The sequence below is a fragment of the Podarcis liolepis genome, assembly GCF_965112155.1.
Source record: "Podarcis liolepis genome assembly, chromosome: 10".
NCBI classification, from domain to species: Eukaryota; Metazoa; Chordata; class Lepidosauria; order Squamata; family Lacertidae; genus Podarcis; species Podarcis liolepis.
The window spans coordinates 12,183,073-12,205,195 of record NC_139562.1 but is presented as its reverse complement, the minus strand read 5'-3'; the positions used below and the strand labels follow the sequence as shown (position 1 = coordinate 12,205,195).

General features: G+C 47.9%; 1 protein-coding gene and 1 long non-coding RNA gene across 8 annotated transcripts in view; one reads left to right on the top strand and one right to left on the bottom strand.

Annotated features, from left to right (window-relative positions):
• LOC310686824 (GTPase KRas) overlaps nt 1-22,123 on the bottom strand; it is a 263,944-nt gene that overhangs the window by 53,388 nt on the left and 188,433 nt on the right. For 6 of the 7 annotated variants that reach the window (XM_083461127.1, XM_083461128.1, XM_083461118.1 and 3 more), the window contains 2 exons: nt 13,453-13,574; nt 148-326 (listed from right to left, as the gene is read on the bottom strand). The exons of the other annotated variant lie outside the window; for it this stretch is intronic. In XM_083461127.1, coding sequence (XP_083317253.1) covers nt 148-326; nt 13,453-13,574 — 301 coding nt within the window. Of the gene's footprint in view, nt 1-147; nt 327-13,452; nt 13,575-22,123 lie in introns of those variants that run through there. 7 annotated transcript variants of the gene reach the window in all.
• On the top strand, nt 2,983-10,680 carry LOC310687062. Its single transcript, XR_014516170.1, has 3 exons — nt 2,983-4,040; nt 9,496-9,571; nt 9,695-10,680. It is a non-coding gene; the product is annotated as an uncharacterized lncRNA (long non-coding RNA).

The following is a 22,123-nucleotide window of genomic DNA, read 5'->3' as shown; positions in this document are numbered from 1 at the left end:
AGGTCTGAGGGGCAGTGGACCAGCCCCCTGCTGAAAAAGTTTGCTGACCCCTGGGTCTAGGGTAACCTGAGTTAGGTAGCCTTGCAAACAGCCATCTGTAAAGCCCAACAATGGGATGCTGGGAACCGCAACCCGAGCGAAGCTTACCTATAATGATGAATATCTTCGAAAGATTTTGTGTTATTTATAGCAAATACGCATAAAAAGCCTTCGCCCGTCCTCATGTACTGGTCCCTCATCGCACTGTACTCCTCTTGGCCGGCTGTGTCTAGAATGTCCAAGAGGCAGGTCTCGCCATCTATGACTACTTGCTTCCTGTACGAATCCTGAGAGAGGCGGGAAGACAAGAGGGGAGGCAGAAAACGCTTTTTGATTATTCACGTACACCTAACTTAGGCGGCACCAATGCTACAGAGCTGGAAGCATCATTCGCACCCGAGACATCGAGCCTGGAGGGCAAGCAGAATAGCGCAACCAGAAAACGAGCAGCGCTTAGTGTGGTTGGGGGTGGTACTGCAGCTGGAATCAGGTGACGTGATGAGCCTATAAGGTTTCTCCCCGCCTTGTCCCACTGCACATTGGCCTGGTTTGCACATCACCATAAGCCAAAATGTGGCTAAAGGCAGGGATGGGAAACCTTTTACAGCCTATATTCCCTTCTGAGCGACCTTCAGGGGTCACACAGCAATGGAGGAAGGCAGGGCACAGGCAAAAGCGATTGGAGAAATAAATTAAGGAACCGCAGAAAGAGGGAGAAGGAAGTCAAGTTGTGAAATGTTGTTAAAATGGCTGTAAAATATTGAAACGTATAAACCTGAAAATTATAAATTAAATTAAATAGTGAGTAGAGCAATAAACTTGAGTTTTAGTTTATTGTACAGGAGGCTGGCTTCTACAGACACTTATATTTTTATGAATACCACCCTTCCTTCGTAGATCTCACGGCAGCTCGCAGCATAGAATTGCAATACAAAAACAACAAAATGCGTTATAAAAATAAGAACGAAAACAAAACCATCACTATTTATCATTTGTTAAATGTGAATACCACGCTATACTCGCAGGTCTCCCGCAGCACATTAAAAAGGGCATTGGATGTCAATCAACCTAAAGCCTGGTTGAAGAGGAAAGTGTTTGCCTGCCACCTAAATGACATACAGTGAAGGTGCCAGGTGAGTCTCCCTGGGGAGAGCATTCCACAAACGGGGGGCCACCACAGAAAAGGCCTGTTCTGATGTTGCCAACCTCTGGACCTCACGTGGAGGAGGCACACAAAGGAGGGCCTCAGAGGTTGATCTCAGGTCCAGGTAGGTTCATAGGGGGAGAGGCAGTCCTGGAGGTCTTGCACTCGTGGGGCGTTTAAGGCTTTATGGGCCAAAACCAGAACTTTGAATTGGGCCCAGAAACTAATTGACAGCCAATGCAGTCAGTCCAAGATCGGTGTAATTATGCTCAAGCCATCTTGCACTTATGCAAACCATTCTGCACTTATACACACCCCTCTCTGTGATCGGTCCAGGCAAGAAAAAGCTGCAGTCGGAGTTCAAGGGCAGATTCCAGCTAGGCAAAGGCATTTTTTTGAATTTTTGAATTCCGAATTTATTGTTATTCACGTTTTATACTGTATTTTATGCTCTTTTTTTGTTGCATCAATTAAGTGTTTTAAATTTGTGGTTAGCTGCCCCGAGCCCGGTTTTCTGAACCGGGAAGGGCGGGGTATAAATAAAAAATTATTACCGTATTTTTCGTCCCATAGGACGCTCCGTCCCATAGGACGCACCTAGTTTTTTGGGGGGGGAATAAAGGGGAAAAAAATCCCTTTATTTCCCCCCCCCCCAAAAGCAGGTCGGGGAAACCGAACCAGGTCGAGGAACAGCAGGATGGCGGCGCTGCGCCTCCCTGCTGTCCCCCAAGCTTGTGGGGCTGGCCCATGTCTGCCCGGCGCGAGGGGCGCTCTGCTTCAGGGCACCCCGCCCGCCGGGCAGCAGGCTGTGATCCGCAGCGTGCGGAGCCCTGCGGGGAACTCCTGCAGGGCTCCCCACGCTGCAGATGTCTGCCCGGCGCGCGGGGCGCTCTGCTTCAGGGCACCCCGCCCACTGGGCAGCAGGCTATCCGCAGCGTGGGGAGCCCTGCGGGGGCCTCCCGCAGGCCTCCCCACACTGCGGATGCGTTCCCGAAGCGCCAGGCGCTCTGCTTTCAGGGCGCCCGGCGCTCCGGGAAGCGAGCTGCTATCCGCAGCCTAGACATCCCTGCGGGACCTCCCGCAGGGCTGCCTAGGCTGCTGATGTCTTCCTGAAGCCTGGAGAGCGAGAGGAGTCAGTGCGCACCGACTCCTCTCGCTCTCCAAGCTTCAGCGAAAGCCTGCATTCGCCCCATAGGACGCACCCAGATTTCCCCTTCATTTGGGGGGGGGGGGAAGTGCTTCCTATAGGGCGAAAAATACGGTATTATTTATTAAAGGAGGGCATGAAAGAGGACTAGTGTGAGATGGGGCTATGGGAAGGATGAGTCCCGCATTCAGCTCCGGAGCCTCGAGGGACCTGATCCTTGGGCTTAACAGGATCATGCAAACACGTATAGCTTCTGGAGAGGATATCACAGGCCGCTTGCTCCTAACCAATATTTTTGACTGCCACACTTTGTGGAGATAAACCAAGGTTTAGCATGCTGTGCAAACTTGGGCACAGCTCGTGACTGGTGAGGAGATAGCTGAACCACAAGCCCAAGTTCGGACCGCATGCCAAGGGCAGCGTGGGAGTGAAAAAAGAGAAGCAAAACAACTGCTAATTCTCTTCCAGGAGCCTGCAAGTCCTGGTAAACCATGGTTTGGTTTACTGGGGCGTGCAAACCAGACCAATGCTTTTCTCACAATTGGGGCAGGGGGAATCAGTGCTGCACAAATAGCTAATTTGGCCTCAGTTACGGATCCGTATTTTAAGCGACCCTGACCCCTTGCTAGGTTAAACCACAGAGCCTAGGACTTGCCGATCAGAAGGTCAGCGGTTTGAATCCCTGTGACAGGGTGAGCTCCCGTTGCTCGGTCCCTGCTCCTGCCAACCTAGTAGTTCTAAAGCATGTCAAAGTGCAAGTAGATAAATGGCGGGAAGGTAAACGGCGTTTCCGTGCGCTGCTCTGGTTCGCCAGAAGCGGCTTAGTCATGCTGGCCACATGACCCGGAAGCCGTACGCCGGCTCTCTTGGCCAATAAAGCAAGATGAGTGCCGCAACCCCAGAGTCGGTCACGACTGGACCTAATGGTCAGGGGTCCCTTTACCTTTTAACCCCTTACTACTTTTAGATATTCCAGATTACATTTCCCACCATTCCGTTCTGCATTTGCCTGCACCTTATCTAACCTCTCCTAGTACTTTTGCAGAGCTGGCTAGCCAGCAAACTCACTCTCAGCTATGCCGTGTTATTTCTTTTGCGAATCTGTATCTTTAAAAAATAATAATAAACACACACACACACAAAAAGTCCTTGTCCCTCTGCAGCAGCGCTGATCCCATCAGCAAGGCACACGACCTTCCTCTGCACGCTTTAATTTTCCAGAAAAAAATGTGTTTGGACGAAGTAGCGTCCTGACATTCCAGCCACCTCTCTTCCCACGGTTGCAACAAGAGCTTGGGTGAGAAGCAGATTTTATTTTTATTTTATCTTGCTGAATGCAATCTTGATTACGTAACCAGAACAGAGGGGCAATTATATAAAAGTTACGGAGCAAAACGGATCAGAGCGGCGGGTGCCAAGATCTCAGAGTCCTTTCACCCATGGCACACCTACAAGAATTCCTTGCGCATTTCACGGGTATGACGTGACCGGTCTCGTTTTTTTCAGAGCGTTTCCACTGCAGGCAGAAGGAGCGGAGAAAGGGAAACAGTGCCGGGGCGAGAGCTCCTGGGAGGACGTCTCAAGGAAATAAAAACACACAGCAGGCCTCGTTCTGAGCTGAAGGAGCATAAACACCAAGAAAGAGCATGGCTGGATCAGACCACAGACCCATCTAGTTTTAGCATTCCGTTTCCAGCAGCTGCAAGGCAGGTACAATTTAATAATAATAATAATAATAATTTATTTATACCCCGCCCATCTGGCTGAGTTTCCCCAGACACTCTGGGCAGCTCCCAATCGAGTGTTAAAAACAATACAGCACTAAATATTAAAAACTTCCCTAAACAGGGCTGCCTTCAGATGTCTTTGAAAGATAGGATAGCTGCGTATTTCCTTCACATCTGAAGGGAGGGTGTTCCACAGGGCGGGTGCCACCACTGAGAAGGCCCTCTGTCTGGTTCCCTGTAACCTCACTTCTCGCAATGAGGGAACCGCCAGAAGGCCCTCAGCGCTGGATCTCAGTGTCCGGGCTGAACAATGGGGGTGGAGACGCTCCTTCAGATATACTGGACTGAGGCCGTTTAGGGCTTTAAAGGTCAGCACCCACACTTTGAATTGTGCTCAGAAACGTACTGGGAGCCAATGCAGATCTCTCAGGACCGGTGTTATATGGTCTTTGCAGCCATTCCCAGTCACCAGTCTAGCTGCCGCATTCTGGATTAGTTGTAGTTTCCTGGTCATCTTCAAAGGTAGCTTCCCCAGCCACTCTGGGCCCCTTCCAACAAAATATTAAAATACAATAGTCTATTAAATATTAAAAGCGTCCCTTTAGGGCTTTAAAAGTCAGCACCAACACTTTGAATTGTACTTGGAGCCAATCTAGATCCTTTTGGACGGGTATTATATGGTCCTGGTGACTGCTGCCAGTCACCAATCTAGCTGCCACATTCTGGACTAGTTTCCAAGTCAACCTTCATAGAGCGCCATTGCAGTAGTCCAAGCGGGAGATAACCATAGCATGGCAATATGTTGCCTTCCAGGTATTTTAGATTACGACTCCTACCAGCCCCAGGCGGAATGGCACTGTGTTCAGTACTCAGAGTAGACCCACTGAAATTAATGGCCCTGAGTAAGTAGCTCCCATTGACATCAGCGGGTTGGAGTAGGACTAGCACGCACTACAACCTCACGGATTTCTACATACACCTCTCTCCGTCCAGGAAAACCAAAGGCCTTATTTATGAGATTTCTTACCATAAAGGTCCCAGGGCCGATTGCACAATACAGGAAACAACGTGCAAGCAACACAGACAGAACGGTTGCAACGATAAAAACAGGTAAAGCCAGTCAGCCAGAGGCGGCCCTACGAAACAAAATACTTTCGCTGTGGAACACCATGGTAAAGAGGTACATTTTTCCAGCATATGGCAAATGCCATACAGCGAAAATCATAGAATCACGGAGCTGGGACCATGAGGGGCATCTAGTCCAACCGCCTGCAAAGCAGGAATCTGCAGCCGTCCCATGTGAGGATTGAACCTGCAACCTTGGCATTCTCAGCACCATGCTCTAACCAACTGAGCCACCCTAGATGTATCTCTTTAGGGAGGGAGTTGCGCAGTTCAGGGGCTGCCACTGAGAAAACCCTCTGCTGCGCTATGATTCCCCACACTTCCGGGGGGGGGGGGGAGAGAACTACCAAGAAGCCCCCTCAGCTGATCCTAAAAACCTGAGAGTCAGTAAGAATGATCCCAGTTCAAGGACACATGCCCCTCCCCGACCCCCACGTCTCTCCAGCCTGGCATAGCCCCACATAAGAACTCAATGTGGGGCTATGCCAGGCCAGAGAGACGTGGGGGTCAGGGAGGGGCATTGCCTGAAGGTCACATTTGGCCCCAAGTTGCCCACCCCGAGCGAGATGTCTCAAGTCTGCCTCCGAGAGATGCTGGTTTTACATTTTACAGCTACGGCTTTAGCTATTAAAGGTAAAGGGACCCCTGACCATGAGGTCCAGTCGTGGCTGACTCTGGGGTTGCGGCGCTCATCTCGCTTTACTGGCCGAGGGAGCCGGCGTACGGCTTCCGGGTCATGTGGCCAGCATGACTAAGCCGCTTAGCCCAAAAATGGAAAATGAGAAAGGTCCCAACCAAAGAAGAATGGCTACTCTAGCTGACAGAATATGCACAACTCGCAGACTTAACATATAGAATAAGAGAACAAGAACCTACGTTTGAAGAAGATTGGAAAACGTTTGTTGAATATATGGGAAATAATTGCATACAGCTGAAAACGCTGGCAGCATTAAGATAAATTCAACAGTGTAAACAAGTTTTGATGGATGCAATAATGGAATACTGAATGGTATAGTTTTTGTATGGATTTAGGATATGAAAAATGAACCATGGAAAGAGAAGAAGGGAAGTCATATATATATATATATATATGATGGCTTTTACATCTCAAGGCGTTTGATTTATTTAAAAAAGTACAGTGGTACCTCAGGTTAAGTACTTAATTCGTTCTGGAGGTCCGTACTTAACCTGAAACTGTTCTTAACCTGAAGCACCACTTTAGCTAATGGGGCCTCCTGCTGCTGCCGTGCCACCGGAGCACGATTTCTGTTCTTATCCTGAAGCAAAGTTCTTAACCTGAAGCACTATTTCTGGGTTAGCAAAGTCTGTAACCTGAAGCGTCTGTAACCTGAGGTACCACTGTAATGCAAGTTCAAAAAAAGCACAAAGATAAATGGGTCCACCTCAGCCCTTCCCAACGTCTCCCCCACTCCTTCACTCCTTCGCTTCCTTTAGCCCCGCAAGTCCACCTCAGTTCCACCCAGGTGAGACGCCAGGTAAGGGGCCTAGTATCAGCAACACTGGGGAGGCTCCCAAAAGCTGGGCGTGGGGAGGCAACACACACACACAAACACACACTGGTCACACAAACAAAGGAAGTGGCACTCTGCACCCCCACACAGCACTTTCGGTCACACTCTTGCGTGAGCCGTTATCGCTCAATTCCACGATACTTGGGTAGCATAAATTCCTACTACTCTGTGCCCTCGTTGGGGTTGGTCTGTTTAATAAGAAAGGTGGAACCTGCAGATAACCAAGAAAAAAACTTCTGTTGGGTTTACCAGCCGAGGGGGTGAGTCACATCCAGAGGCTTGAGAAAAACCACGGACTTCTCTTTGGGTCAAGCAAGATAGCCATTTGACCAGCAGAGGGCACTCTGTGAACTTGGGCTGCTGGTTTTCATTTCAGCTAAGGGATGCTGTCGTGCTAGGATGCAGATTTCACGTCCTGCCGGTTTTGGTGCTTGCTGCTATTGTTTCTGTATAGCTGTCGTTATGAATATATGTATTTGTAAAAATTACTAGGCCCCTGCCACACTCACATCTTATGTGACAGGATCAGTGGTACATAAAGAGACATCCGTCTCCAAGAGCTTTCACTTTTTTCTTTCTTTTTTTACGCCCGTCAGCTCACTGAAGAAAGAATTCGGCATTCGCTTTTCTTCTATCCTCTCTCACCCTGTTATGAATCTACACTAAAAGGGAGTTGACTGCATGTGAAAAATCACAGCAGAACATCTCACGCAGGTCAGGAGGTTTTTGTCATATAGTTGGAAGGGATCCCTAGGGTCAAAGTATTTTAAAATGGTACTTTGTTGGAAGCCGCCCAGGATGGCTGGGGAGACCCAGACAGAGGGGCGGGGTATAAATAATAAATTTATTATTATTATTATTAATATCATCTAGTCCAACCCTCTGCAATGCGCGAATCTTTTGCCCCACATGGGGCTTGAACCCAATCTTCTGTAAGAAAGCAACTCTCTGACTCATTATCCCTATCAGTGTATCACCAGTAATAATCCTGTTACAGTGGTACCTCGGGTTAAGTACTTAATTCGTTCCGGAGGTCCGTTCTTAACCTGAAACTGTTCTTAACCTGAAGCACCACTTTAACTAATGGGGCCTCCTGCTGCTGTTGCGCTGCCGGAGCACAATTTCTGTCCTGAAGCAAAGTTCTTAACCTGAGGTACTATTTCTGGGTTAGCGGAGTCTGTAACCTGAAGCGTATGTAACTCGAGGTACCACTGTATTGGGCCTCAGATTGACTTGTAACTCCTTTAATTTTCCTCTAGAAGCCCTTTCCGGAAGAGGAAACACCATTCCAGGGATATGTTTTTTTAACCGCTTGTGGTTATCTATTTAAGCATGCATATAAGATCACTCAGGAACTGATCTTCAAGAGGGAGTGCAACAAAGCGTTAGGCGGGGCCCAGGGTTAAGTGGGTGACTCGGGGGCCAGAAAGAGTCTGCCTCTCACGGTTGTCATGGCGATGAAATGGGACCAATTCTACACAAGTCACCTTGAGCTTCTCAGGCAGGATTATAATGTAAGAAACGGGAGGATAATTGGCATCATCGCCTTTGTGAGAAAGTCAGGTGTCAATCTGAATTCGAACCTCAGGTCCTTAATCCGCTTACTTTGCTGAAGGAACGCAGACCAGCCCTCCCCTAAGAGAGTCTTGAAGGGACAAAGATGAATGAGGTAGGAGGATGACTTAAAAGTCATCGACTCATTCAACTATCAAGAGCCCATTGTGTGAAATCCTCCAGCTCAAGGCTGCTTGGAAGGTGATAAAAACCTCCAGTTATCCGATGGCGTTTGTTCCCATCTTTGTCCTTCGTTTATCTTGACGCAAACTTGCTTGCATTTGATTAGGAGGCCTTGTAACGGCACAGGATCAGTGCCCTGATGGGCCTCAGTGGGGGCTACACTGTGAAGGCAAGTAGCGGACGTGGCTTAAAGAAATCATAGCGTTGGTGCTGACCTTTAAAGCCCTAAATGACCTGAAGGAGCGTCTCCACCCCTGCTGTTCAGCCCGGACACTGAGGTCCAGCTCCGGGGGGCCTTCTGGAGGTTCCCTCACAGCAAGATGTGAAGCTACAGGGAACCGGGCAGAGGGCCTTCTCAGTAGTGGCGCCCTCCCTGTGGAACAAACACCCTTCCATCAGATGTCCAATAGATAAACATGACTTGTAGGAGACATCTCTAGGCAGCCCTATATAAGGAACTCTCTAATGTTTGATATCTTATTATGCTTTTATATTTGTTGGAAGCCACCCAGAGTGGCTGGGGCAACCCAGTCAGGTGGGTGGGGTACAAATAATAAAATTATTATTATTATATTACTGGGCTATGTAGCCCAATGGTCCGAATCGGTATAAGGCAACTTTCTGCGTTCGTCCATTTGGCTACTGTGGGATAGCAGGCGGCTCGTCTGGCCTAGCAACACAGATCCAGTATACCTGAAGGAGCATCTCCACCTCCATCGTTCTGCCTGGACACTGAGGTCTAGCGCCGAGGGCCTTCTGGTGGTTCCCTCGCTGCAAGAAGCAGAGGGCCTTCTTGGTAGTGGCACCCGCCCTGTGGAATGCCCTCCCACCAGATGTCAAAGAGAAAAACTATTACCAGACTTTTAGAAGACATCTGAAGGCAGCCCTCTTTACGGAAGCTTTTAATGTTCAACAGACTACTGTATTTTAATACTTTGTTGGAAGCTGCCCAGAGTGACTGGGGAAACCCAGCCAGATGGGCGGGGTATAAACAATAAATCATCATCATCATCATCATCATTAACCTCTGTGTTCACTATCTAGATGCTTATAAAGCAGTGTTGGATTTCTATACAAGGAGCAAAATGGCTTGCCTGCTCAGTCTTCACCTGCCAAGAAGGTAAGCTCTTCAGCTCATCTGCCAGCTCTGCAAACACTCGTTGCAAAATGGTCTACAACAAGCAGACCAACTACCATTATTTCTACTAGTTATTTCTACCATTTTATCCTCCCGCGTTTCTAGGACAAGCCTAGAAGAGACTGTCCTGCCAAGGGCCGTCAAGCAAGTTTTGATCAGCAGCAGGACTTGAACTCGGGACTTCCTGGTTCATCACTCGATCCCTTGGTTACCATATTACAATGCCATAGCCTTTCCCAGATGGGCTACCTGCATATCTTTTGGGCAGTGCTGGCAGGAGCTGATGGGAGTTGTAGCCCAAAAGATCTGGAAGGACTTTGGAACCCGAACACTTATCCGACTTCCCTGGACAGTTTGAAGGCTACAGGAGAACCAGAAAGCAGCAGCACTTCACAGATAAGGGCAGATGACCTTGCAAAGCCCCAGCGCTCATAACCAAGGATCACCTCTTTTACATCTTTACTTGAAGGTTCTTGCCATATTCACTTATTCTTCCACCGTCTGCCCTCTGCTAATTTAAAAGCGCGGACAATGCCTGTTCTTTCACTTAATAACATGTTAAAATACATAATCGCCTGACAATGTATTTTCACAATTCAAAAGATACCTCTCATGCCGTCTTCAGACATGCTATTAAAACCGTGTGTTTTTTTGTTCTGCCAGACTTTTTTTAAAGAAACAATTAAGTCTTATTTGCCTCTCTGCCAGCTGCTGTTTTGAAATTCTTTCATGCCAAGTCTTTTAAATTTGTTTTTATTGCCTGCGTTGTAGGATGCCTTGGAAATAATCTTATTCTGAAAGGAGGCTGGATGTGAATTAAACAAAGGCGAACAACTCTGCCAGTAGCGTGGCTGCAAGAGGCAAAATGACAGGGCATTGTTAGCATTGGCCCCTGGGGTCCCTTCCAACTCTACAGTTCTCTGATTATATGAGGTTCTCGCCCTACAGTGCCTTAATACTCCTGTGCAATACAGGCAAGATGCCTCCATTCCCTGCTCAAAGATTGAACTACTGACATTGCTAGCAACTCCCATTAACTAGGTTGTAGGTTTTTAAAGTTTAATTTAAGTTTTTAGGCTTGGGGGGGATTTTTTAAGCATTTATTTTTTAAAAAAAAAAATCACCCTACTTGCCGTATGTTTGGGTTTTCCCAGACCTTTTGCCAATTCAGGGGGGAAAACAACAACAACGCCCGGACGCCATTTTGAAGCCCGATGCCCGGAGGAAGCCCTGCATTAAGAAAACTTTGGGCAAGGCCAGAGATGCAACGGCAGAACAGCTGCTTTGCATGCAGAAGGAGGGTCCCAGTTACAGTTCTACGCATCTCCAGGTGGCGATGAGAATGTCCCTTGCCCAACGCCCCATCCCCTGACTTACGGGATTCCTGCCGATTCCCACATGAGCCCCTTTTTCTGGGGTTTCAGCAGGTGTGGACAACACATTTTTAACCCTGTTAATGGGGCCTTAAGAATTGGAGGTCAAGATCACCCCTTGCTGGATCAGAACTAAGGTCTACCTAGTCCAGCAAGCTGTCATCGATCTTGGCCGGCCAGGAGCTTGCAAGAAGGTCACAAGCAGGGTGCGAGACCTCAGCCAACCACCCTCTTACTTTGCCAAAGGGCATCTATGCATATAAATTAGCAGGCGCAAATCTGCGACATGGATCAGTGGCCGGGTGTTCCCCTGGTGTAGCAATTACGTAAACAGGCCACATTTCATGGCATGGCAGCACCTAGCCACAATAGTGCTATATCTTCTAAATCCATAGTCTTCAACCGTTTCAAACCTGGGACCCAACTCTAACTCAATCCTGCAATTGGAGATGCCTTTCTTAACGTTTTTAAACCATATTTGCCTATGGCGGTAGTGCTGCTGTTGCAACCCACCACAGGCCAGGCCATTTCAATTACAGTATATACTCGAGTATAAGCCGATCCAAATATAAGCCGAGACACCTAATTTTAGCACAAAGAACTGGGGAAACTTACCGACTCGAGTATAAGCCGGTTCACCACACCACAAACCAGGTGGTGGCGGCAGCGGTGGAGGAAGGAGCAGCCCGAAAGGGCTCCTTTCGGGCCGCTTGTCCCTCCACTGCTACCTCTGCCACTCACAAGAGCAGGCATAGGAGCCACGGTTGGGAGAGGAACAGCTCAGCGCAGTGCCCGTGGGAGAGGAACAGCACAGCGCAGTGCCCGTGGGAGAGGAACAGCGCAGCGCAGTGCCCGTGGGAGAGGAACAGCGCAGGGCCCGTGGGAGAGGAACAGCGCGGCGCAGCGCCCGTGGGAGAGGAACAGCGCAGCGCCCGTGGGAGAGGAACAGCGCAGTGCAGTGCCCGTGGGAGAGGAACAGTGCAGCGCAGTGCCTGTGGGAGAGGAACAGCACAGTGCAGTGCCTGTGGGAGAGGAACAGCGCAGCGCAGTGCCCGTGGGAGAGGAACAGCACAGTGCAGTGCCTGTGGGAGAGGAACAGCGCAGCGCAGTGCCCGTGGGAGAGGAACAGTGCAGCGCAGTGCCTGTGGGAGAGGAACAGCACAGTGCAGTGCCTGTGGGAGAGGAACAGCGCAGCGCAGTGCCCGTGGGAGAGGAACAGCGCAGCGCAGTGCCTCTCCCAGCTGCAGTTCCTGTGCCTGCCGTTGCGAGAGGCGGCCAGCAGCAGGACCACCGGCAAGAAAGGGCTCCTTTCAGGCCGCTCATCCCGCTGCCTCACTTGAGTATAAGCCGAAGGGGGCTTTTTTCAGCATAAAAAAAATGTGCTGAAAACATCGGCTTATACTCGAGTATATACAGTTTGTTATTTGTTTATTAAATTTGTCAGTCGTTTTATGTCGCCCGGGGCAGCCCAACGCAACTTACAAACCAACCAGAAAGCAATACTCATAGAATTAGAGAGTTGGAAGGGACCCCAGATGAAATCTGGTCCAACACCTCTCAATGCAGGAATCCTGCACACAGCCGTCTCTGGGGCTGGGGCTCAAACCGCCAACCTTCTGGTTAACAACCAGACGCGCTGACCCATTGCACCACACTAGAACCCCACATCTCCTGCCCACCTAGCAGTTCGAAAGCACGTCAAAGTGTGAGTAGATAAATAGGTACAGCTCCGACGGAAAGGTAAACAACATTTCCGTGCGCTGCTCTGGTTCGCCAGAAGTGGCTTAGTCATGCAGGAAGCTGTACGCCGGCTCCCTCGGCCAATAAAGTGAGATGAGCGCCGCAACCCCAGAGTCGGCCATGACTGGACCTAATGGTCAGGAATCCCTTTACCTTAGACCCCACATGCCCCAGTACTGGGTCCCCACCCACCTGCTGAAGACCAGTGCTCTACATCAGGCATGCATTCCAGATCCAGGAACACCCGTCCCTTAATCTTCCACCCTATATTTGCTGGGAGCACTCCCATTGCTCACGGAAGCTGTTTTGGGAAATTCCACAACTCAAGGAAGAAGGCTGCTGGGTTAAACCATTTTTGTCCCCTGCAAGTCAGCCAGTGAGAAAATCCACCTCCTCCAGTGGCTTTTGCCAGATCACTCCCACAGTCCATGGGTGGTTAGGGAACTAAGTTATACCAAGAGCAGAGTCATTGAAATGAATGGGCCCAAGTCTGTGAATAGCATGAACACAGCACAGCTCCAGGCCTAGAGGAACATCGACAATCCACCTTTGACAGAGAGTCGTGAAGAATTAATAGACGATTAAAGGTTTAAAAAGGGGTTAATCCTTTATCTCTGTTATCGTTATGAACATATGCAAAGCCCAAGAGCTAAATGCATCCTAGGAGAGCCCAGTCAAGATGGAAAAGGAGAAAACAAGATTCCTGCATTGCCTTGCGGTCTCTTATTCACTTATTAGGAAATCATTTACCTCTATTGTAGGGTCGTATTCATCTACGAAATGGTTCTGAATCAGCTGTATCGTCAGCGCACTCTTGCCCACACCACCAGCTCCAACAACGACCAGCTTGTATTCCGTCATCTTCTGCAGGCCTGTTGAAGATGAAGCAGAAATATCAGCTTTATTCAAAGGAACACCGGAGGCCCTTTGGCTACAGGTAACTCTTCTCGTTGCCTTTATTTGCAGTTCCAAAGACAGAGAAACCACAAGAAATGGACGCTGCCGTCCAATAAGCAAAGCTTTGCATGGCTTCGTTTTCCAAATCCAACGTCGGAAATGGCAATATTCCAGAAACCAGGAGGGCATCTCTGTATACCAAGACACTCTCCAACCAACCTTGCATTTAACCACCCTAGAACAAAATAACACCAGGGGGCTGAACTGCGATTCATCAGGCAGTTATGAATTATGTCAGCTGGGTCTTGAATCGAGATTGTGGATTTTTGATTGCACTCCTTACACCACCAATGCTGGGATGTTTCTTTCGTCACCTTGTTTAATCGGCCATTGCAATTATTTTGCTTTTAGGGTTGTACAGTAGGGATGGGCAATATCTGGTTTTCAACATCACAATATATCACCAGCTAAACATTGTGATATACTGATATATCACCAAGTCTGAAATAAGGCATTGGCCAGCTTCACGGTTTTTCATGCATCGTGATTTTTGCAAAGCACACAAACACACACACCATGATTCACGATATATTGCCAGGTCAAAAATTATGAAACTGATATTACAATATGGACTTGAAACCAGTTTTGGACATATCGTCCAGCCGTAATGTACAGCTAAGCTGGTCTCTGACTGGACTTTTGGCATTTCAGCTATTTCTGATACCCTCATACACACCATGCTGCTCCCAGTCTCATGTATCTGAACGTAAGAGTGGTTCACCTAGTGGGGTGAAGCCACACCAATGACCTCCTTCACCTGCCAGAAGGGTCGAAGCGGCAGCAAGGTCCGGGTTGCACCAGCACACTGTGAAAACGTGTCTGGCACTCGCACCAATGCAGCTGCAAAGGCCTGACTCTGCCGCTCCCTCAGTCCTGCCAAACCGCAGACATGGCTCAGCAGAAGGCGATTGGTGGTCTCCACCACATGGGACAACCTGCTCCTCCCACAACCCAAGAAAGATTGGGTTGCATTTAATAGAATCATAGAGTGACAGAGTTTGAAGGGACCCTGAGGATTCTCTAGTCCAACCCCCGGCAATGCAAGAATATGCAGCTGTTCCATATTTGTTAGTCTTCAGGGAGCCATGAGGCTCTTTGCTGTTCATGGGACTGAAACTGCCTTGGTCGCACTGGTTGATGATCTCCGGCGGGCTAGGGACAAAGGTGAGAGATGTTTCCTAGTTCTGCTGGATCTCTCAGCGGCGTTTGATACCATCGACCATAGCATCCTTCTGGACCGTCTTGAGGAGCTGGGAGCTGGGGGCACTGTCATACAGTGGTTTCGCTCCTTCCTCCTGGGCCGTGTTCAGAAAGCGGTGGTGGGGGATGAGTGTTCAGACCCCTGGGCTCTCACTTGTGGGGTGCCTCAGGGTTCTGTCCTCTCCCCCATGCTTTTCAACATTTACATGCAGCCGCTGGGAGAGATCATCAGGAGGTTTGGGCTGGGTGTTCATCAGTATGCCGATGATACCCAGCTCTACCTCTCTTTTAAATCAGAACCAGTGAAGGCGGTGAAGGTCCTGCGTGAGTGTCTGGAGGCGGTTGGAGGATGGATGGCGGCTAACAGATTGAGGTTGAATCCTGACAAGACAGAAGAACTGTTTTTGGGGGACAGGAGGCGGGCAGGTGTGGAGGATTCCCTGGTCCTGAATGGGGTACTGTGGCCCTGAAGGATCAGGTGCGCAGCCTGGGAGTCATTTTGGACTCACAGCTGTCCATGGAGGCACAGGTCAAATCTGTGTCCAGGGCAGCTGTTTACCAGCTCCATCTGGTACCTAGGCTGAGACCCTATCTGCCTGCGGACTGTCTCGCCAGAGTGGTGCATGCTCTGGTTATCTCCCGCTTGGACTACTGCAATGCACTCTACGTGGGGCTACCTTTGAAGGTGACTCGGAAACTACAACTAATCCAGAATGCAGCAGCTAGACTGGTGACTGGGGGTGGCCGCCGAGACCATATAACACCGGTCTTGAAAGACCTACATTGGCTCCCAGTACGTTTCCAAGCACAATTCAAAGTGTTGGTGCTGACCTTTAAAGCCCTAAACGGCCTCGGTCCAGTATACCTGAAGGAGCGTCTCCACCCCCATCATTCTGCCCGGACGCTGAGGTCCAGCGCCGAGGGCCTTCTGGCGGTTCCCTCATTGCGAGAAGCAAAGCTACAGGGAACCAGGCAGAGGGCCTTCTCGGTAGTGGCGCCCGCCCTGTGGAACGCCCTTCCAGCAGATGTCAAAGCGATAAACAACTACCTGACATTCAGAAGACATCTTAAGGCAGCCCTGTTCAGGGAAGTTTTTAACGTGTGATTTTACTGTATTTTTGGTTTTATGGAAGCCGCCCAGAGTGGCTGGGGAGGCCCAGCCAGATGGGCGGGGTATAAATAATAAATTATTATTATTATTATTATTATTATTATTATTATTATTATTATTATTATTATTTTTACTATATACAGCTAAGCTATTTCTCACGTAATTAGAGTAAATAAATACGGAACAGAATTCCAGACCAAAGGGCTCACTAAACTCGACTACCATTCCTTTAGCTCAGCCAGTAAAGCATGAGATTCACAATGCAAAATTAGAATATTCAGAGCATGCACATACATGGCACATTCTGTACATACAGTGGTACCTCAGGTTACAGACACTTCAGGTTACAGACTCCTCTAACCCAGAAATAGTATCTCGGGTTAAGAACTTTGCTTCAGGGTGAGAACAGAAATCGTGCTCTGGTGGCGCGGCAGTAGTGGGAGGCCCCATTAGCTAAAGTGGTGCTTCAGGTTAAGAACAGTTTCAGGTTAAGAATGGACCTCCAGAACAAATTAAGTACTTAGCCCGAGGTACCACTGTATGACCAGCAGCGTTCAAAAGAGTGTTTGCCATCCTGCCACACTCAATCTCATTGAAAATGGCATGTACCACTGAAAATTCAACCGTCTCAGTAGTGGAGATCAAAGTAACTGGCAGATGGCACTGTATAGCTTTGGCCAAATTGCCGCCATTCATTCAGATGACCTCCAGAGGCAACAGCCAAGTGACACAAATACTCAAGTTTTAGTCATCTCACTACACCAATGAGCATGTTGGGGCAACAATGCCACAGCAGATCAAACAATGCAAGAGTTGTGCTTCAAACACATTCAAAAAGAAGGGCTAGCAGGAATTACTTTAAGATTCCAAGTATATAACTGACCACCTTCAAGTATTTTTCCAGATCTATTCAGGACAAGTTAAATCACCATCCCTAAAATTCCATAAAGGACACTCTGCTGTGGTCTAAACTGCTGAGCCTCCTGGGCTTGCCGATCAGAAGGTCAGCGGTTCGAATCCCCGTGACGGGGTGAGCTCCCGTTGTTTGGTCCCTGCTCCTGCCAATCTAGCAGTTCGAAAGCACACCAAAAATGCAAATAAATTAATAGGTACCGCTCCAGCGGGAAGGTAAACAGCATTTCCATGCAATGCTCTGGTGTCAGTGTTCTGTTGCGCAAGAAGCGGCTTAGTCATGCCTGCCACATGACCCGGAAAAACTGCGGAGCGGACAAATGTCAGCTCCCTTGGCCTGTAAAGCGAGATGAGCGCCGCAACCCCAGAGTCGTTCGCGACTGGACTGTCAGGGGTCCCTTTACCTTTAAAATTCCATAAATACATTTAGTGTCCGAAAATTACTGGGCCAACAAGTGCCAAGAGAAGGAGAGAGCAGCAACCTTCTCTCCCCCCCCCCCCCCAATCCTGCTGGTATTCATGGCATCAGTCAAATGGCATCAGTTTGGTTGTAAGTCGCTTTTAATTGACCTGGGTAAGATACAGCAACTAACATAATAATAATAATAATAATAATAATAATAATAATAATAATAATAATAATAATAGATACGCACTGCTTGGAGGGCTGTTCAGCCTAGGATGTCCACTAAGGAGTGAGAAATGGGGCACAGCCCACCAACTGTGGACATCTAAACAGCAGACACAGCCTTCCACACTATGGCAAGATGTATTGCATGGCATTTAAATGATGCCTAAATCCAAACCTGTACATATAAATTGGCACATTCAAATATTACGTGATTATGTGCTCTCGCATCCCTTTTTGGGGGGGAGGTGCCAAGCGGCTGTCATGAATGTACCCTGGTGTCAGATTCCCCTTCCTCAGGAAATAAAGTCAAGGACTTTTTGAATCAGAAGAACCTTCTCTCTCCCCAACCCCAAATCCCATTGACATTTAATTTATTTTATTTTTATTTTATTTTTATTTTTTGGAATGGCTTAAAGCAGGCAAATGCATGGGCAAACTCGGCCCTCCAGATGTTTTGGGACTACAATTCCTATCATCCCTGACCACTGGTCCTGTTAACTAGGGATGGGAGTTGTAGTCCCAAAACATCTGGAGGGCCGAGTTTGCCTATGCTTGGCTTAAAGTTACAAGAAAGGAGATTCCTAATAAACATCAGGAAGAACTTTCTGACAGTAAGAGCTGTTTGACAGTGGAACGGACTCCCTCAGAAAGTGGTGGTCTCTCCTTCCTTGAAGGTTTTTAAGCAGAGGTTGGGTGGCCATATGTCAGGGATGCTTTTGTTGAGATTCCCGCATTGCAGGGGGTTGAACTAGATGACCCTTGGAGTCCCTTCCAACTCTACAATTCTATTATTCTATGTCATCAGGCGCCAGAAGCAGAGGCATTTGTTGTACAGTAAGCCTGCAGCTTGGGAGAAAAGCAATGACAAACCTAGACAGCATCACCTTGCCAACAAAGGTCCGTATAGTTAAAGCTATGGTTTTCCCAGTAGTGATGTATGGAAGTGAGAGCTGGACCATAAAGAAGGTTGATTGTCGAAGAATTGATGCTTTTGAATTATGGTGCTGGAGGAGACTCTTGAGAGTCCCATGGACTGCAAGAAGAACAAACCTCTCCATTCTTAAGGAAATCAGCCCTGAGTGCTCACTGGAGGGACAGATCTTGAAGCTGAGGCTCCAATACTTTGGCCACCTCATGAGAAGAGAAGACTCCCTGGAAAAGACACTGATGTTGGGAAAGATGGAGGGCACAAGGAGAAGGGGATGACAGAGGACGAGATGGTTGGACAGTGTTCTCGAAGCTACCAACATGAGTTTGACCAAACTGCGGGAGGCAGTGGAATACAGGAGTGCCTGGCGTGCTCTGGTCCATGGGGTCACAAAGAGTCGGACACGACTAAACGACTAAACAACAACAAGCCTGCAGCTTACGCAGGGGCTGTATTCCAGGGATCACACCTTAAGCCAAAATCGCTTATTATCAAAACACAATGGGTTCAATGACAGGTGGGGTTGCCAAAGTCAATTTTCCTGGATCCCTGCCCGGTTTTCCAATACCCTTTTTTTCAAAAAATTGCTATGCGCGTAAAGCTGAATGCACACAAGTTAAATGTTCATAAGTTGTGGGCTTGCCGTACTGAGATCATTGGCCAGAAGCACGCCCCTGGCAACATGCCTCGAAAGCGACAGAAATTAACTAAAGACAGCTCCACCATGGCCTATGTGAGTAAGAGGGATCTGAACCATGGTTTCCTGATTCCAAGGCCAGTGTACTCACCGAATCTGGTTCAGGAATCACTTTAGAACTATTTACATACCTAATAATGCTGTATAACACTTTACACTCGAAAAGATTCCACAGCAATTTATAGTAAATCAGACCACCACCACAACTAAAACACAATTTTCAAAAATTATCACCGACACACACACACACACACACACACACACACACACACGACCTTTTTTTATCATGAACACTTGAATGTTGAATGCTTTATCTGTAAAAAAAAATGCATTTACTCTGATGGCACCAGCAAAACCTATTTTTAAATTTACGACTTCAAACAATATTATTGTAGGGCTGCTGTTGGCTGTCATGTTCTCTCCTATTAAAGTCCGTTTTTATCTAGTTAGGTAATTTATGAGCCAATATATACCAAAGAGGGACTTTTCTTGTACTTTGAACTTGAGAAACACATCATTATTATGATGCAGCGCCTGCTGAAATTAAATGAAAGTCACAAGTTCCATATTACTTGGTTCAGATGCTAATCTAACAGAGAAAAACATCCTATTTTCTTTCTTCATCAAACTGATAAAACTTACTCAGCAGAGCTTTTAATAAATTCATAACAGATTACGTGACGTAGGTTAGGCGGAAACACATTGCGGCTGCCGCTTCCCCAAAGCCAATACGGGATAAACTGGGATTAGAGTCGATGTTTCTCACTTCCAAACTTGAAGATACCAGCCAAGTGCTTTTCAGTTTTTCAGCCTTCAAGGAACCGTTTCTGCTTTGGACTTGCCTGCCAGATAAAACTCTTGATGGAGTTGCAGAGATTTCTGGCGCATGTTGCAAGGTGTGCAGCCAGCTCACCTGTGCACTAAGCAGACCTGCTGAGCCTCAGCTTGACCTCTGCATGGACAACATGGCCCCAATACAACCCTATACAGTGGTACCTCGGGTTACATACGCTTCAGGTTACATACGCTTCAGGTTACACACTCCACTAAGCCAGAAATAGTGCTTCAGGTTAAGAACTTTGCTTCAGGATGAGAACAGAAATCGTGCTCTGGTGCACGGCAGCAGCAGGAGGCCCCATTAGCTAAAGTGGTGCTTCAGGTTAAGAACAGTTTCAGGTTAAGTACGGACCTCCGGAACAAATTAAGTACTTAACCCGAGGTACCACTGTATTCCTTTGAATCTTTACGAAGAAAGAGAAAATAGGTACCAGCGGGCAAAGCATTTTTCAGGGGAGGTTGCCCATCATAACTGATCTCTTCGTGACCATTCCACACTCATCTGCATCCATATAAAAATCCACATCCAAAAACGTTTCAACATGTGTGATTACGGCTGACTATTGGGCATGGCAGCTGGGATGAGAGTTGTGGTCCAAAACCTCAAGAAGACACCGTAAGAATTGGTAGAAAATGTTAGTAGTGCTGAAAAACACCTTTATGATGCCTGGAACAATAGAACAAGGGTAGCTTAATACGACACTCTCCACTTGGCTAAAGTTCATCTTGGTCACCAGGGATGATGGGAGCTAGAGTCCAACGGGGCATCTAAAAGGGTCTTAAGTTCCCTCCATCCCTGCAACTCTAGAATGCGTTGGCTGAGGTTCCTGCAGTGCAAGGGGTTGGGATAGATGACCGTCAGGGTCCCTTCCAACTCTACAATTCTCAAAGGTTCCACAACCACATCCAGCAGCCTTTGGAAGGTGCAAGGACTGGAGCTGTCACAACAAACACATCCAAACCCAGTTCACACGATGTCTATGCAATGAGACAGTGTCTTTTCTTGCGCGAGCCAGACTTTTAAAATACCACAGGTGAGCTTTAGAGCTACACAGACATTTTTCACCAGACTGAGCTGCTTGGAGAAAGAACAAACAAAGCCTTTGCCGGATTATACTTTATCCTAGCCGAGCTTGCCACATTTAAAAAATAGGAAATAATCGTTACAGAACGTTAATAAACATAGAATCATAGAATCATAGAGTTGGAAGAGACCCCAAGGGCCATCGAGTCCAACCCCCTGCCAAGCAGGAAACACCATCAGAGCACTCCTGACATATGGTTGTCAAGCCTCTGCTTAAAGACCTCCAAAATAGGAGACGCCACCACACTCCTTGGCAGCAAATTCCACTGTCAAACAGCTCTTACTGTCAGGAAGTTCTTCCTAATGTTTAGGTGGAATCTTCTTTCTTGTAGTTTGGATCCATTGCTCCGTGTCCGCTTCTCTGGAGCAGCAGAAAACAACCTTTCTCCCTCCTCTATGTGACATCCTTTTATATATTTGAACATGGCTATCATATCACCCCTTAACCTCCTCTTCTCCAGGCTAAACATGCCCAGCTCCCTTAGCCGTTCCTCATAAGGCATCGTTTCCAGGCCTTTGACCATTTTGGTTGCCCTCCTCTGGACACGTTCCAGTTTGTCAGTGTCCTTCTTGAATTGTGGTGGCCAGAACTGGACACAGTACTCCAGGTGAGGTCTGACCAGAGCAGAATACAGTGGCACTATTACTTCCCTTGATCGAGATGCTATACTCCTATTGATGCAGCCCAGAATTGCATTGGCTTTTTTAGCTTCCGCATCACACTGTTGGCTCATGTCAAGTTTGTGGTCAACCAAGACTCCTAGATCCTTTTCACATGTACTGCTCTCAAGCCAGGTGTCCCCCATCTTGTATTTGTGCCTCTCATTTTTTTTGCCCAAGTGCAATACTTTACATTTCTCCCTGTTAAAATTCATCTTGTTTGTTTTTGCCCAGTTCTCTAATCTGTCAAGGTCGTTTTGAAGTGTGATCCTGTCCTCTGGGGTGTTAGCCACCCCTCCCAGTTTGGTGTCATCTGCAAATTTGATCAGGATGCCCTTGAGTCCATCATCCAAGTCGTTGATAAAGATGTTGAATAAGACCGGGCCCAAGACAGAACCCTGTGG